This window comes from Euleptes europaea, chromosome 6 (genome assembly GCF_029931775.1).
Source record: "Euleptes europaea isolate rEulEur1 chromosome 6, rEulEur1.hap1, whole genome shotgun sequence".
Classification (NCBI taxonomy): domain Eukaryota; kingdom Metazoa; phylum Chordata; class Lepidosauria; order Squamata; family Sphaerodactylidae; genus Euleptes; species Euleptes europaea.
In genome coordinates this window covers 5,209,443-5,226,384 of record NC_079317.1, presented here as the reverse complement: position 1 = coordinate 5,226,384, position 16,942 = coordinate 5,209,443, and the positions used below count along the sequence as shown (strand labels likewise).

Sequence of the window (16,942 nt, the reverse complement as noted above, 5' to 3'; positions counted from 1 at the left end):
TTGCATTTCCAGATGATCACTGGAGCTCATGGGTTTTCCATGTTGGTAAGAAGACCTCCACGCTGTGATTTCACACACTACATCGGATACAGGGAATCTCACAAGCACGAGCGACTTGAAACCCTTCAACCCACACATCTGAATATCATATCCAAATCAACTCTTTCTGTGTTTTAACGACACCGGATTCTAGTTCTAAATATTTACCGAATAGGAAAGAAATCTCGGAACCTTGCTCCCATACCTCGGTAGCAGTTTCTACAGTGGCCAAACCGCTGCAGGTTCTAGTAGGGGGGAAAGCAACTGAGAAGATCTTGCGGCATAAGAACTTTTGGTTTCAGGGGGTTAGCGGGAGAAAGAAAAAACAGCCACAGAAAAGTCACAGGAGACAAGAAGTTCTGATCATGTGAGGCTCACCTTTTACTGGGCCGATGTAAAGAACATCAGAGCCTACAGAGAGGAAAAGGAGAAAAGTGGAGACAAAGAAAGAGACTGGAATAAGTGACAGAGGTGAAATAAAGGTAAAGGGAAGATCATCAAAAGCGCAGTCCAGCATATAGTATGTGTAGATTTTTCACGTGGCACACTGTATGCAGTTATTCTTCTGAAGCAGTATACCATATACTGGGTTACAATGCAAAGGAATGAATCAGTAGCCAGAAACAGTTCATAGAATCATAGAGTTGGAAGGGACCACCAGGGTCATCTAGTCCAACCCCCTGCACAATGCAGGAAATTCACAACTACCTCCCACACACACACACACAGTGCCCAGAAGATGGCCAAGATGCCCTCCCCCCCATGAACTGCCCAGGTTCATAGAATCAGCATTGCTGACAGAAGGCCATCTAGCCTCTGCTTAAAAACATCCAGGGAAGGAGAGCTCATCACCTCCTGAGAAAGCCTGTTCCACTGAGGAGCCGCTCTAGCTGTTAGAAAATTCTTCCTAATGTCTACATGGAAATTCTTCTGATTTAATTTTAACCCATTAGTTCTGGTCTGACCTTCTGGGGCAACAGAAAACAACAGCACCATCCTCTATATCACAGCCCTTCAAGTACTTGAAGATGGTTATCATATCCCCTCTCAGTCTTCTCCTTTTCATGTTAAGCATACCCAGCTCCTTCAACCTTTCCTCATAGGACTTGATCTCCAGACCCCTCACCATCTTTGTTGCCCTCCTCTGGACACGTTCCAGCTTATCTACATCTTTCTTAAATTATGGTGCCCAAAACTGAACACAATATAAGTTCAGCTTATATACTCCATTCTAGCCAGGAAAATAAAAGCTTCATGTCAAGTCAGGGTTTTTTACTGGGCAGTTAGGGAGAATATTACCAGAGAGTCATTTTTGCAGTTAAGGAAGAAAAGGGCAGAAACATCAGAGAACAGGAGGAGGAAAAGGTGTTTTAATATATACTTCTTTTTTAGGAGGGGTGATTTTAAATCTAGGGTCATCTTCCCTTCAAGTAAACATGGTAACGTCTTCCCATCAATGACCACCCACTCAGATTTGCATGAGCCATGTGCATGACACAGCCGCCACACGGCAGGCGACCACATTGGACACACTAAGATTTTTAAAAAACCCACGGTGTGCTCACTGTTTTCACTCTTGCACCAGAAGGCTATGCGTTTCACAAACTTTGTGCATGAAACTGAGATGACAGTCAAAACATGGGAAGTGAGAATTGGAACCAGCCTTTAAATGGCTGTAGTATCTGTTTTGCTTCCTTGGCTGAACTTCCAGAAACACAGGCTGCTCAGACATTAGCACAGTGTGTGGTTCCCCATCCTCAAAAATCAACACTTCTTAAAATAGTTCATGGAAGCCTCAACTTCATGTTTTCTCTGTGGCAAGCTGTGTATAAATTTTTGCTATATATATGTGGCAAGGCTCATTCTTCAAAGTTTTAGAATATTTGGTCTCACCATCATCCCAGGGAGGGGCCGTGGCTCAGTGGTAGAGCCTCTGCTTGGCATGCAGAAGGTCCCAGGTTCTATCCCCGGCATCTCCAGTTAAAGGAACCAGGCAAGTGGGTGATGTGAATGACCTCTGCCTGAGACCCTGAGTAGACAATACTGACTTTGATGGACCGAGGGTCTGATTCAGTATAAGGCAGCTTCATGGGTTCATGTTACATTAACAAAGTCTTCTAGAGGGTAGAATATTTCTTCCAGAGGGGCAAGAGGAGGATCTGATTCAGGGTCCAATTCAGATCCTTTGCTTATTTGTGTTTTGCTTCACTCAAGAGCACTTATTTCAACATATCCAAAATAAAGCCAGTGTGGAATCTTTTTTTGAAAAGTCTAGATTTCTCTCCACTCTCTTGCCCTGAAAGACCATTCCAACACTAATACTGCCATTAAGCCTATCTAAAATAAAGAAAGCTGTTCTGTTTGCTATAGGGAATCCAGGGGTTTTACTAAGAGCCAAAGCAGAAATTTAGATAGCTGGCTTCTTTGATGTATCACTGAGATAGTGCTGCGATATTTCTGATCTACTTAATCTTGGGTTTGTTGCTATTAGCTTCAGGGCACTCGCTAGGGTGGCGATTTATAATGTATGACCACACAACAAAAACTGAATCAGGATTAGCCCAACAATGAGCATATTCTTCAGTGTTTACTGGCCAGGGCGAATGGGTAGAAGATGCAGAAAAGAGTGTCCCGCTTCGCAAATATCCCTTCCCCTGCCCCACAAACAACATCAGATGCTTTTCATGAGACAGTCGCTGTATATGTTCGATGTAAAAAATTACACAGTGCAAAGATAAATCATTTCATTCTGATTAACCTTGTGTAGATTAATACTGGCTGTTTCAAAGTGCCCCTGAGAACAAAGACATTCATAACAGAAATCAGTGCTGGCAGGAGATTTTTCAAAAATGTTGCTAACCATCAGGACAAATAAGATGGGGAAGGGAGAGGGAGAAATGATGAAAAAGGGAGGGAGGAATAATGAAATAAACAACGAACAGATGAAACGGAATTTATTAAAAAGGCAAACATGAGATGTGTCATCGTTCCTCTTGAATATAATCATAACCATAACATTAGTCTGTCAATGTTATGCCCATTTTACAAATGGGAATAGAGTTGCCAGGTCCCCCCTTGCCATGGGTGGGAGCTTTAGTGTGGGGGGCTGATTAATGTCCCTTCTGGGGTAAACCTGGAAGTGAAGGGGAGTCTCTAGCATATTCCTCCAAAACTCTATGGTTTCCATAGAGGGGTTTGTTTTTTGGAGGGACATGCAAGAGCGTCCCAGTTGCTTCCGGGTTTACCTTGGAACGGACATTATTATGCCACTCTTTAGCTGGCCTGTTTTCCCTGCCGGCCAGCTGAGAGGTGGTGGGCAGGCCAGTTATTTGGCAGGCAATTGCCCGCCATTAATAGGCACCTGGCAACCCTAGATGAGAAATGAGAGTAAAGGGTAAAGAAGCAACTTGCCAAGGCCAGCAGCAGTAGTTTTAGGTGGGTAGCCAACTTGCAGTAGAAGTGCAGGTTTTGAGTCCAGCAGCACCTTAGAGACCAGCAAGATTTCCAGGGTATAAGCTTTTAAGAGTAAAAGCTCTCTCTGTCTGATATTCTTAAAAGCCTCTACCATGGAATTCTTATTGGTCTTTAAGATGCCACTGGACTGAGAACTGCTGTAGTCTTGGCAAGAATTTACAACTACAATCCTGCCTCCACAGTACAGGAGGTTTACCTGTCATGGATTAACTTGCACGTGCGGAATTGCTCTCAGCATTACAAGTACAAACACTGGGGTAGTTCAAATCCAACCTTGAAAATAAGTTCACAGAAATTCTTAGCTCACAAGACGTTTGGGTTCGTTCACCTGATCCAACATACCTATATTTGTCCTCCTCTGCAGGACCCAGATGCTTTCTAGTTACAAATTGCTTTTCCTACGTCGTTGCCTGGAGAAGATTTACTAGTGAGAGATGAGCGGCTGTTTACACACCTGTTTTAAGCATCCTTCTTATACCAGAACACAAAGCTAACTACAAATGAACGCTTTTAAAAAGGGAACAATGAGGCTGTGAACATCTTTGGCAAGCAGAGATTTTGTTTGTTTGTTTCAAATGACTGCTTTCCTTCTGCAAAGTCTGCAGAATGTTCTGCAGAAACCCAGACTGATGCCTGAAGGACAGGCGTTTGATGGCCGCAAACCCTGAAGGACGACGACAACTGGAATACAACCACCATGAACAAAGCACTCTGGAATTCTAAGGAAGCCGTATGTTGCGGCTGAGCTATCTTGCAGTCCACGCTAAGGACACAAGGGAGCTGATCTACTCGGCACTGCTGATGCTACAGCCTCCGTTTATTTCAGTGGAGGCTGTCCAGCAACAGTGCTGACTGGTCTGTAGTCAAGTTGACAAATAAGATGCTTAAATTAAAAATCCACCTCCGAGATACTCTGTTGTTTCACACTGTCATTCCTCCCTCCAGCATGGTGTAGTGGTAAAGAGCGGTGGACTCTAATCTGGAGAACCGGGTTTGATTCCCCACTCCTCCACTTGAGGAGGGGCGGGCTCTAATCTGGCGAACCGGGTTGGTTCCCCTACTTCTACACATGAAGACAGCTGGGAGACCTTGGGCCAGTCACAGTTCTCTCCGAGCTCTCTCAGCCTCTCCTACCTCACAAAATGTCTGTTGTGGGGAGAGGAAGGGAAGGAGGCTGTAAGCCGGTTTGATTCTCCTTAAAAGGGAGAGAAAGTCGGCATATAAAAACCTACTTTCTTCTTCTACAGGACATTCTCAAGGCCCATGAGTCATATGGACATATGAAGCTGCCTTATACTGAATCAGACCCTTGTTCCATCAAGGCATATAAAAACCAACTCTTCTTCCATGTCTCCACTGCAAAAAAAGGAGGCCCCTCTCCCTACCAAATTCCTTTTATGCAATGCATCTATGTACACTATACCTCACCAACAAATAGGGTTGCCAGCTCCGGGTTGGAAAATACTTGGAGATATTGGGGGTGGAGCCTGTGGAGGGTGGGGTTTGGGGATGGGAGGGACTTCAACAGGAGATAATGCCATAGAGCCCACCTTACTAAGCGGCCATTTTCTCCAGGTAAACTGATCTGTCACCTGGAGATCAGTTGCCATCCCAGGAAACCTCCAGCCTACCAACAAATAAGAACAGGGCCATGTCCCCCAAGGACCTTACCATCTATGTATTTCAACCATGGTGAATAGGTGAGTGGAATGGAAGAGAAAAGAGTAACCCAGGGCAGGTGAGCACAAATGTGGCAACACATCTCTGGCAAAAAGACAGGCTGTTTACTGCTTTTAGATACATGGGAGGGGGGTTGTACTTAAATTTTTAGCACTGTGTTCTTGTCACACAAAGAAGGGGAGTTTAATGTTCTTGCCCAATCCTTTGGAGAACTGGGTAAATGAACATTATTAGAAAACAAAAAAGCTGTTCAACAACAAACACGGGTACAAGACTGCTGAAAGCCAATTCGTAGCTACAAACAGGCAGCAGCAGGAGTCACGGGTGCTTAGCCCTTCCCCCATCTATTGCTTTTCACCTATAGCCCCCCCCCCACTTGCACAGCAAAAGGCACAGCAAGCTTTCCTAGGCTCAGCCCAAACACTTCTGGGAAATGTAGTTTCCTGCAACAGCAAAACACAGAAAGAATGAAACACTGGCAGCCAATTTGGAACCACTCTCTGTTGTCAATGCAATTTGCTTTTCAACAGAGTACATATATCACACTTGCCAGGACTCCCAAAGAGAAATCCTTTGATAGGATGATGGAAGCAACTGTAAGGATTGGGGAGTCAAGTCAACTGAGCCCTTCTCTTTCGCGACTCTTGCAGCGAAAACTAGACATTACCGGGGAGGTATACGTCTATCTTTTCTTTTTTTAAAGGAATACAGTTTCAGGGGTTTACGACTGAGAGCAGACTAATGGTGGCAGGCTATGGCTGTTTAACTGTTCTCTCAGCCAGCGTGGTGTAGTGGTTAAGAGTGGTGGATTCTGATTTGGAGGACCGGGTTCGATTCCCCACTCTTACACATGAGTGGTGGAAGCTAATCTGGTGAACCCGGTTGGTTTTCCCACTCCTACACATGAAGCCAGCTGGGTGACCTTGGGCTAGTCACAGCTCTCTTAGAACTCTCTCAGCCCCACCTACCTCACAGGGTGTCTGTTGTGGGGAAGGGAAGGTGACTGTAAGCCAGTTTGATTCTCCCTTAAGTGGTAGAGAAAGTCGGCATACAAAAACCAACTCTTCTCCTCCTCCTCCTCCTCCTCCTCTCCCTAGGGTTGCCAGGTCCCCCCTCTCCTCCAGCTGGTGGTTTTTTGGGCAGGGATCGCATGCATGTGGATGTGCCTATGCGATTACATCGCTTCTGGTTTACACCTGGAAGTGCCGCATCGCAACGGGCTGCTTTACCACTCAACCCCCCCCCCCCCAAAATGCTAGTGTTTTGGGAGGCTTGAATGTTAAAGTGGCCCATCGCATTATGGCACTTCCAGGTATAAACCGGAAGTGAGGTAATCGCGTCAGTGCATGCAATCCCTGCTCCTGAGACGGCCGATGGATTGGCAGACAACTGCCTGCCAATCCCAGCGACCTGACAACTCTATCTCTCCCCCCACCCCTGCCCGGACAGCTGTTCTCCAAAAGCAATTTGCATCCTGCCCCTGTGGAAAAAGGGGCAATTCTGAGTGGAAAGGGTCGAACACCTCCTCACTCCTACCACTCCTGGGTGCTGCCTCCTATGGCTGCTTTTCACAGACTGCTGCCCATGCTGCCTGCGTGGCATCTACACTGCAATCCTAAAAAGAGTTACTCCCTTCTAAGACCATTGCAATCAATGCCCTGAAAAGGCCGCCAGCTCTGCTCAGGATTCCACCGCTGGTCAGTCTACTCCTGGCACACTTTGCCGAACTTCTAATCGCGGCCCGGCTGAGTCCCGTACCGAACTCCTCAAAACCATGTTTGTCATGAAACTGTGCCAAGTACCACATGTTTGAAGATAATACACATTTTGCAACTTTAAAAAAAGCCCCAATAAGCATGTAATTATTATTATTTTTTTCGTATTTTGAGGGGGAGGGAAGCAAAGGCACTCTTAGGAAGCAATTTGCTGGCTTATCTATAATTGTGGGTTTTGTGGAAGAATGCCAAGAGCGAAGGAGGGTGGACTACAAACAGAGGTTGCGTAGCTGCTCCTGTCCTAAAACAACAGCTGATCTGATCTTTAAAACACACCTATAAAGAATGTGTTCAAGCATCACGAGGGAAGGGATGGGGAAGAGCTAAAGCTCAGCTAGCTGGGTCTTCGTATAGACTGTGGCTTCCTATTGAGAAATCCTAATCCCTGTTTATCTGTGCACTTCAAGATAAAGCGAGGACTTTACTTGAAGAGGTCAAAGAATCCCAGGAATCAGCATGCAATCGGACAGAACCAGGGACACAAACAAAGAGCACAGGACGTTCATCCTACATAATGTCAGGCAAGGATGGGTAACTTGCTCCCTGTCGCTTACAGAAATCTTGTCCTTGCAGCTTAGATAAAATAACAGGCCAGGGCGCTTTTAAAAAAAATAGTTTGTCCAGTTCTCATGATTGCAGCTGTTTTACAAATCTAACAAAGTCCCTGCGTAACAAACTTTTTCTTTTACAAGAACGGATGCAATTTTTCCACATTTAAGGTTCACGTTCTCTGTAACGGCCCTGCTCTGAAACAAGCACAGAACACAAAGCAACAAGAATTTGGTGGCCATGAGAACCAACTGTGCAACTCAGCAAACTGCACAGAGAACAGGCCTATAAATAATCCTCCACCCCCCTTCATAACACATTTTTGGCCCAGTAGTCAGGGATGGACAAGTTGTTTCTTACCCCGTTCCAGTTACGTGTATCAGGTCTTGGGAGTGTACATGATTTTTGAAAATATTTTAAGTTCAGCTTATAACAACAACCACAAGAAAATAAAAAATTCCACAGCAGTAGGTTAAACATACTAGTACAGTTGAGATATGTTCCAATGCTTGGTCTATTGTACCTTAGTGCGTTTTACCATCTGTTGTATTCACTTAGCAGAACTTAATACGTGCAAATCATACGATAGTTTTGAGGGCGTTGTTTACTCTGTGATGCCCCCTTCTTCACATATTCTAGAAAAGGCAACCATCTAAGTTTGTAGAGTAAGCTAAGTTGGACCGTAAGTTAAATATGAGCAGCCAGTGTGATGCAGTGACAAAAAAAGCTAATGCGATCTTGGGGTGCATTAACAGAGGCATAACATCCAAATTGCAAGATGTCATAGTTCCTCTGTACACTGCATTGGTCAGGTCGCACCTAGAGTACTGTGAGCAGTTCTGGAGGCCTCACTTCAAAAAGGATGGGGACAGAATGGAGCGGGTGCTGAGGAGAGCGACCAGGATGATCAGGGGCCTGGAGACCAAGCCCTGCGAGGAAAGTTGGGAATCTTCAGCCTGGAGAAGAGGAGGTTGAGGGGGGACAGGATTGCTCTTTTTAAGTATTTGAAGGGCTGTCGCTTAGAGGAGGGCAGGGAACTGTTCCTGTTGGCAGAAGAGGACAGGACACACAATAATGGGTTTAAATTGTGGGCGGAAACATACCAGCTGAATATCAGGGGGAAATTTTTTACAGTAACAGTTGTTCGACAGTGGAATCAGCTCCCTAGGGAGGTGGTGAGCTCCCCCTCACTGGCAGCCTTCAAGCAGAGGCTGGATGAACACTTGTCAGGGATGTTCTAGGCTGATCCTGCATTAAGCAGGGGGTTGGACTAGATGGCCTATATGGCCCCATCCAACTCTATGATTCCATAAGTTATTTGCTACTTTCAGTTGTGAGGATATCTAAAATTTAAAGGTTCCACACCTTCTCATCCCGAGCATGCATGGTTTTTAAATAAATTATTGCACTGGAATCAGAGAAGGTAAAAAAAGTTCATGGGCTTAAACTTTGCAGGAAAGACAGATCATTGGCAGGAAAGTCCTTGAAAGCTGGGTCCTAGTTTTTAAACAACAAAGCCTGAATGGAAGGTGAATTGAGTTTTCCAATATTCCTCTTTACCCCTGCAGTCTCCATTTTATTTTTACTTGTATAGAAAACGTATAAGCCGCCTCTCTGGAGACTTGCTTGGGTTGACTTACAACTAATAAAACCAGTGAAATGCATCCATTAAAAAACAGGCCAGCCCTACTGGTTTCTGGCATTGTGGGACCTGTGTGGTGAAACAGCTGCTTGGGTTGAGAGGTGCCTGCAGAGAGGAAGGGGACGAAATCGCACCCTTTCCTCTCTTGCATCGTTTATTTACTTGATTTATACCCTGCTTTTTTCCTCAACGGGGACCCAAAGCACCTTATATCATTCTCCTCTCCTTCATTTTATCCTCACAATAACCCTGTGAGGGAGGTTAGGCTAAGAGCATGTGACTGGCCCAAGGCCATCAAGCAAGCTTCCATGCCGGAGTGGGGATTCGAAGAAGAGTTGGGTTTTATACTGCACTTTTCCTCTACCTTAAGAAGTCCCAAAGCAGTTTACAATCACAATCCCTTCCCCTCCCCACAACAGGCACCTTTTGAGGTAGATGGGGCCAAGAGAGTTCAGAGAGAACTGTGACTGGCCCAAGGTAACTCAACCGGTTTCATATCGAGGAGTGGGGAAACAAACCCGATTATCCAGGTTAGAGTCCGAAGCTCATCTGGAGGAGTGGGGATTCGAACCCAGTTGTCCAGATTAGAGTCTGCCATTCACGTAGAGGAGTGGGGAATCGAACATGGTTCTCCAGATTAGAGTCCACCACTTTTAACCACTACACCACAGCTGGGTCTTCCAGATACTAGTCCAACACTCTTAACCACTACACTGCTGCACGGATGTGAGGAGGAGGAGGGCAATTTTGCCCCCTTCATCCTCCTCACTGCAGCCCCATCCCCACTTCACCCCTCCACCCCCCATTCCCCAGCTGCTCCACACAAGTCCCACAATGTCAGGAATGATCTTTGTGGGGGTCAGGAGTGCAGGAGCGGAGAGAGTTGCGGGATAACTGAGCATGCTTTTTGGCTACAAGCCACTGTTTTAAAGTTCATGGTCTAGTATTCACTCACAAAGCAGAGGTCAAGGACGTTCTCTGGCACCAGGCAGAGAGGGTCCTGCCAATCATGAGTTCCTAGAGGCCAAATTACTACCTTTAAATGGACTGTGTATTAACATGAATATTTTGGCCCGCCAGAGAGCACAGGAAGGGAGTGTTCCAGAGGTGAGTTGTAACATATCCTTCATTTCTCTGCCAGAGCTTTAAAAAGTTTCGCATAAGCTCGTGCAATAGTACTTGGGATGGAATGTACTAATGGCTATACCAGGGGCAGCTTCTTCAAGCTTTGTGTTTTTAAATCAGCGTTATGAAATGTGGAAGCTGCAGGCAAGCACACTGGTAGAAGTTTCTAGGATTGAGAGAGTCAAATTAAAAATAAATCCCCCATGAGCTGTCCCAACAGGAACTACATCTTACATAACGTCTTAGGGAGTGAAATAATCTGGCGCTCAATGCTTCCCCAGAAGTATTTTTGAATTAGCACAAAACAGCCATGAAGTCCCATCAGTTGTGAGCAGAGCAGTAACTTGCAGCTGCCAGAAACAAGCCTCCAATGTGAACAAAGAGACTGGAAAACAGGCCTTAGGTTTGCAAGCTTCCTCCTCCACCACTCCTTAAGTTGCATGTAGAAGCAAACATCTAAACTGGCAGGTCTTGTGCTGATTCATGAACACGCATGAACACATGAAGCCTTACACTGAATCAGACCCTCGGTCCATCAAAGTCAGTATTGTCTCCTCAGACCGGCAGCAGCTCTCCAGGGTCTCCGGCAGAGTTCTTTCACATCACCTACTTGCCTAGTCCCTTTAACTCAGGGGTGGGGAACCTCAGGCCCGGGGGCCGTATGCACCCCTGAGGACATTTTTTGTGGCCCTCGGGAGCTCTGGGAACCCTGCCACGGGAACCCTGCCGCGGAGCTCGGGGGGGGGGGAGTGCACGGAGACTGGGGCCCGGTTGCTTGGTGCTCCGTGCGCCGCCGGGTGTGTTTGGGCGGGGGAGGTGGGGTGGCTGGGGCCCGGTCGCGCAGGCCGGCATGCGCCGGTGTGTGTGTGAGGAGGAGGCTTTTCTCTCTTCCTCTTTTTCTGTCACTCTCCTTTCTCTCCCTCTCTTCCTCCCTCTTTTTCTGTCTCTTTCTTTGTCTCCCTCCGTCCTTTTTTTTCTTTCCCTCCGTCCTTTTCTTTCTTTCTCCCCTTCTCTCCATTTCTTTCTCCCTTTCTCTCTCTTTCTCCCTCCCTCCCTTTTCCTCTTTCTCTGTTTTCCTTCCTCCCTTGCCAATTGACTGTGGGCTGCGCCCCCCTGGCGCCTCGTTTTCTGGGGCCCACCGCTGGCTGCCCTCCCACCTGGGAGGGGGGAGTGGGGGCGCCCTGCAGGCCTTCTCTGGGTGGCCTCCCCTGGGGTTGCCAACCTCCAGGTGGTGGCTGGAGACCTGGCAACCCTAGCCTCTCCCCCCCACGGGAGATCTACACCTGGTATGGCCCCCGAAAGATGTTATAAATGTGCGAATGGCCCTTGGCAGGAAAAAGGTTCCCCACCCCTGCTTTAACTGGAGATGCCGGGGATTGAACCTGGGACCTTCTGCATGCCAAGCAGATGCTCTACCACTGAGCCACAGCCCCTCCCCTTGAATGCAGGATCGCCCTTGAGCCTGAATTATTTATTTATTTATTGGATTTATATCCTGCTCTCTATCCCGGCCGAAGGTGGGCTCAGAGCGGCTAATATTTCATATTGAACACGCTAGAAGAAGATACGTAAGGAGAGATGTTGCATTCCAATAACTGCAAGATCTCCCCAGTTTGGGCATTAATCTTATGTGCGCTGAAGCACATGACTCCTGTTTCACTGTATGTGGAAATGGAATGAAGAAAGAGCCTTGGTTCACTTACCGTGAAGGCTTCTTCTGCTCGTAGGTAAGAAGGGCGTCTTCATTCTGGGTTATTTTCCTTTATTTGCTAGGGAAGGCAGGATTCAACAAAATTGTAGGCCTTCCGGTTCCCCGGGGGAAATGACCCCCTCCTATCGGAATGCCTCAGTAGTTGAAAAGTTTAGATAGTATTCATAGAAAAACTCTTATAATTTAACTGTGAAAAAACATTTTCCCCCTCAATAGACAAAGTAACAGAGGGCAAACGACTGTTAACGAAACAAATCACTTGAGATTAACGTGAACAACTTCACTCAAGACACCCTCCCTGTTTTTTTTTTTTTTTTTTTTATGTGCTTCTGGCAGGATATAGGGAGGGGAAGACGCCCTTCTTACCTACGAGCAGAAGAAGCCTTCACGGTAAGTGAACCAAGGCTCTTTCTCGCTCTAGGTAAGAAGGGCGTCTTCATTCTGGGACTTACCAGAGCTGTCAATGAATTAGGAGACCTCTCATGTCTCCTCTTCTTTTTTCTAAGCTAAAATGGACGAAGGGCAACAGGGAAAAGATATAAGATACAGGGAAAAAAAGGAAATAAATAAATGTACTGCAAACTCCTCCCAATTGTTCTCATTCCCTGGTGATGTGTTGGCTTCCAGGAAACTATTAATGGCTTGCATTTCAAAGCTTACAAGAGTTTCCTATCACCTAAATTTTTTGTCATTTTAACCACTGTTAAGTCCAATTTATTATATGTTTTTTCAATATAAGTGGGCAACCTAGACGTTCCAGGACAATGGGAGTATTCGTGGAGGCCACAACACTTGTTATTCTTTAATCATAAGGTTTGTCTCAGAAGTCTGCCCTACTGAGTTCAATGCGACAGACTTCCTAGAAGGTATGCATAACACTTTAGCCTCGCTCACTGGATTGCCAGGTAAAGCAGAAATAAAAAGTCTTTCAAAAAGCCTTTCAGAAGCACATGACACTTCCTGTTGCCAGTGAAAAGAGGCGGCTGGCATTTCAAAAGGAGCCAGACAGGACAGGAAAGATGTTTTGGGCATTAAGTTACCACTCATGTTTGCATTGGTAAAATGATCCGCTAGACTCTTCTCCACAGGGGGTTTTCTTGGGACTAGCCTTTCCCACCTCAGACCGTTCAACTTCAATACTTCCTGCAGTGACGCGAAAGAGGATGCCCTTCCTTCTCAAGCCAGTACACACTGACCCACAATTAAAATTAGGATGGTGGCGGCAGGACAGGAGACTCGGAGTCTACAGAGAATCAAAGAGCCCTGAATTTTTTCCCGAGGGAGTTGCTTGTGACAGACACTGCCATGACTCCACGGCGAAGGCAAGCGCCTGACTGAACACAACTGTGCCAACGCCGCATCACAACCGGTGACACTTGTTACTTGTAAAAAGGCAGTTTAAATTTAAACGCAGTGGTTGGTATTGACATCCCAGTATCCCTGGCCACATCTAGACCTGCTCCAGGAATCTTAACCTGATGGCTATTAATACTCATCCACCACCTGCTGTCAAGGTTAAGGATGGATTTTAAACCCTCTGGTGTGGAAACTCTCCCTGTGGAACCTGTCCCTTCCTCCCTCTCTGTCGTCATTCCTCTCTCCTGATCTTTAAACATACCTGGAGGAAATCTTAAGTGCCTTTTCAGAGAATCCACTTGTAGGTATTTAGAAGAGGAAGAAGAAGAGTTGGTTTTTTATATGCCGACTTTCTCTGTCACTTAAGGGAGAATCAAACCGGCTTACAATTACCTTCCCTTCCCCTCCCCACAACAGACACCCTGTGAGGCAGGTGGGGCTGAGAGAGCTCTAAGAGCTGTGACTAGCCCAAGGTCACCCAGCTGGCTTCAAGTGGAGAACTGGAGAAACAAATCCAGTTCACCAGATTAGCCTCCGCCACTCATGTGGAGGAGTGGGGAATCAAACCCAGTTCTCCAGATCAGAGTGCACCTCTCCAAACCACCGCTCTTAACCACTATTATTTATTTAAAATAAATAATATACACGCACCTTTCTCCTGAACATCTCAGAACCCAAAGGCGGGTTTTCCATTAACAAATTCCTTCCTTTCCTTAATTGTTGCTTTGTTTAAAAAATATAAATAAAGACAGGCTTTATATAGTTTTATTGCAGTTTTGCATGTTAATGTTAAGCACCCTGAAGCTCCGCTTGATGACTGTGGTTTTAGACAAACATCTCCACTAGTAATATGATTTTTATATATTACCGTATATACTCACGTATAAGCCGAGTTTTTCAGCCCAAAAAAAGGGCTGAAAAAGCCGAACTCGGCTTATATGCAGGTCAATACGGTAGAGGGGGGAGGGAGGGGGGAACTTGCCCAGGGCCCGCGCGCCTTTCCCCGGCCGGGAGCGGCCTCCAGAATACTCGTGCGGCCGCAGGGAGGCCGCGCCGCTGCCCCCACCAGGCCCGCGCCGCTTTCTGTCGCCGGGAGCGGCCTCCAGAACACTCGTGCAGCAGCAGGGAGGCTGCCCCGGCCCCCACCGGGCCGCCCCGCTGCCCCCGCCGCTTTCTGCCTCTGGGAGCAGCCTGGGGGGGCCTCCTGCGGCTGCAGGAAGGCCGCCCCCGCTGGGCCCACACCGCTTTTCGCCACCAGGAGCCCATCAGGTAAGCCTGCGGGGGGGAGGGGTTATAAGCCGACCCTCAGCTTATATGCGGGTGCCTAATCTTTCCCCATTTTTGGGGAGAACTTAGGCACCTCGGCTTATACGCGGGTCAGTTTATACACTGGTATATATGGTAATCCAGGGATGGCCAGTGTTGTATAGTGGTTAGTGTCAGACTAGGATCTGGGAGATTCCGGTTTGAATCTCCATTCTGCCACAGAAGCTTACTGGGTGATCCCTGGCCAATCCCTGTACTCTCAGCCTAACCTACCTCACAGGGTTGTTGTGATGGTAAAATGGAGGAGAGGAGAGCTACGTAAGCTGCTTGGGCTCCCCAAAGGCGAAGTATAAATTAAGCAAATAAAGTAAATAAATAATGATTGTCGCACAAGCAATGCAAGTCAGTTCAGGGTCCATTAGTACAAACTGCCGGCTGTTCTCAAAGTATCCGAAGGCTTGAACTGTCCTGGTTTGTTCCACTGGCATATAGATTTTGCAAAACAGAACATTTTGAAACATCCCATAATCCATGAGTGGTAGGTTCTGACAGTTGTGGATCTCTCTCACGCTCTCCCGGGAATCCTTCATAACCCACGAAAGCTTATTGTCAGGGATGCAGGACCTGAGTTGTCAACACCATGTTGGAGGGCTGCTGTGGGGAGGAGCCTCTTCTGACAGCACAGCCTCCACTGGCAGCAAAGAGAGGAGAGGATGATTCCATCCTCTCTTCCCCACCCCCTGCAGACTCCCACACGGACCCCACAATCCTGGGAATAAACTTCCTTTGGGTCAGAAAGGACAGCCAGGGGGAGGGAAGCGTGTGAAAGATCCCCCATCCCCGCACCTGCAGATCGCAGAATCCAGCCCCTTCTCTCCATCTCTAATCGGCTTTTTAAAAAACAAACCCGTATACAGTTTATAGCTCGACCATTAGAAAAAGCAAACATCACTAGGCAACTTTCTTTTTAAAAATATGTTCAAGAGCTGCACCCTCTGCCACTGAATAATAAACACTGATGCAAACAAGGATAAAAAGGGGGGGGAAACTTTCCACAATTCACTTGGTGGTAAAAGAGGACGTTGCCGTGTGGTTCAGAAGAGAACCCCGGTTAGCACTCCTGCATCCATCAACCGCTATACAGAACGTGAAAGTGTTGGACTAATACTATATAATTCAATACAATTAGGAAACACACAAACACTTGTCCGCTCCCTCTGCATCCAAGGCATCGCTGGTCAGAAACAGGGCAATGACTAGATGCAGCAGCCTCAATGCTCCAGAGAGCGCTCAACACAGTCCCAACCGTTTTAATTGCCAAGCAGTGCAAAATGGCTGTCAAATACCATAAGAACATAAGTAAAGCCCTGCTGGATCAGACCAAAGCCCACCAAGTCCAGCAGTCTGTTCACACAGTGGCCAACCAGGTGCCTCTGGGAAGCCCCACAAACAAGACAACCGCAGTAGTATTATCCTGCCTGTGATCCACAGCACCTGATATAATAGAGATAATGATACTGGAGAGAATAGGTATGCATCATGACTAGTATCCATTTTGACTAGTAGCCATGAATAGCCTTCTCTTCCATGAACACGTCCACTCCCCTCTTAAAACCTTCCAAGTTGGCAGCCATCACCACATACTGGGGCAGGGAGTTCCACAATTTAACTATATGCGTTGTGTGAAGAAATACTTCCTTTTATATGTTCTGAATCTCTCACCCTCCAGCTTCAGCAGATGACCCCGCATTCCGGAAGTATGTGAGAGGGAGAAAAGAATCTCCCTGTCCACTCTCTCCACACCATGCATAATTTTATAGACCTCTATCATGTCTCCCCTTAACCACTTTCTTTCCAAAAGCCCAAAACTTTCTTTAAAACAGCACTAACTGTTTTAACCAACATTACTAAGTACTATAAAGCTCTCCAGTGACTTCTGTAGGCTTCAGCTGCAGTGCCATTACCTACCCAGCACTCACCTACACAACCATCAAGAAATTAGGTGTGGTTGCGCATCTTTTCCTCTGACTTGGACCGTCCTCATCTGTCCCGCATTAATCTTCGCACTTCCTTCCCTCCACCAATCCATCGTCCTATTCCACTCAAGCAAAAAAGACAAGACTCCTACCTGATCCGGGGGTGATTAACGGTCCTTCCAGCTCAAGCGTCTCATCTTCATACTGGTCATCTATTTTTTTCTTTTTCTTCTTGGTGGGGTCTCTGGGCTTCCTTAAGAGGGAGAGTTCTTCTGGATGCCTGATGTCTGGGGAAGAAAAATGAAGGCATTACATTAAAATAATAGTTTTCCTTATGTAATTAGGCCAG

At 46.7% G+C, this 16,942-nt stretch overlaps 1 protein-coding gene across 2 annotated transcripts in view; it reads right to left on the bottom strand.

The window, feature by feature from the left end:
• The window catches only part of FERMT2 (FERM domain containing kindlin 2), a 133,986-nt gene that overhangs the window by 38,905 nt on the left and 78,139 nt on the right, over positions 1-16,942 (bottom strand). The window contains exons 3-4 of one of the 2 annotated variants that reach the window (XM_056852080.1): positions 16,746-16,880; positions 418-450 (exon numbers count right to left, since the gene is read on the bottom strand). In XM_056852080.1, coding sequence (XP_056708058.1) covers positions 418-450; positions 16,746-16,880 — 168 coding nt within the window. The remainder of the gene's footprint in view (positions 1-417; positions 451-16,745; positions 16,881-16,942) is intronic. The other variant, XM_056852079.1, reaches the window with a different exon arrangement.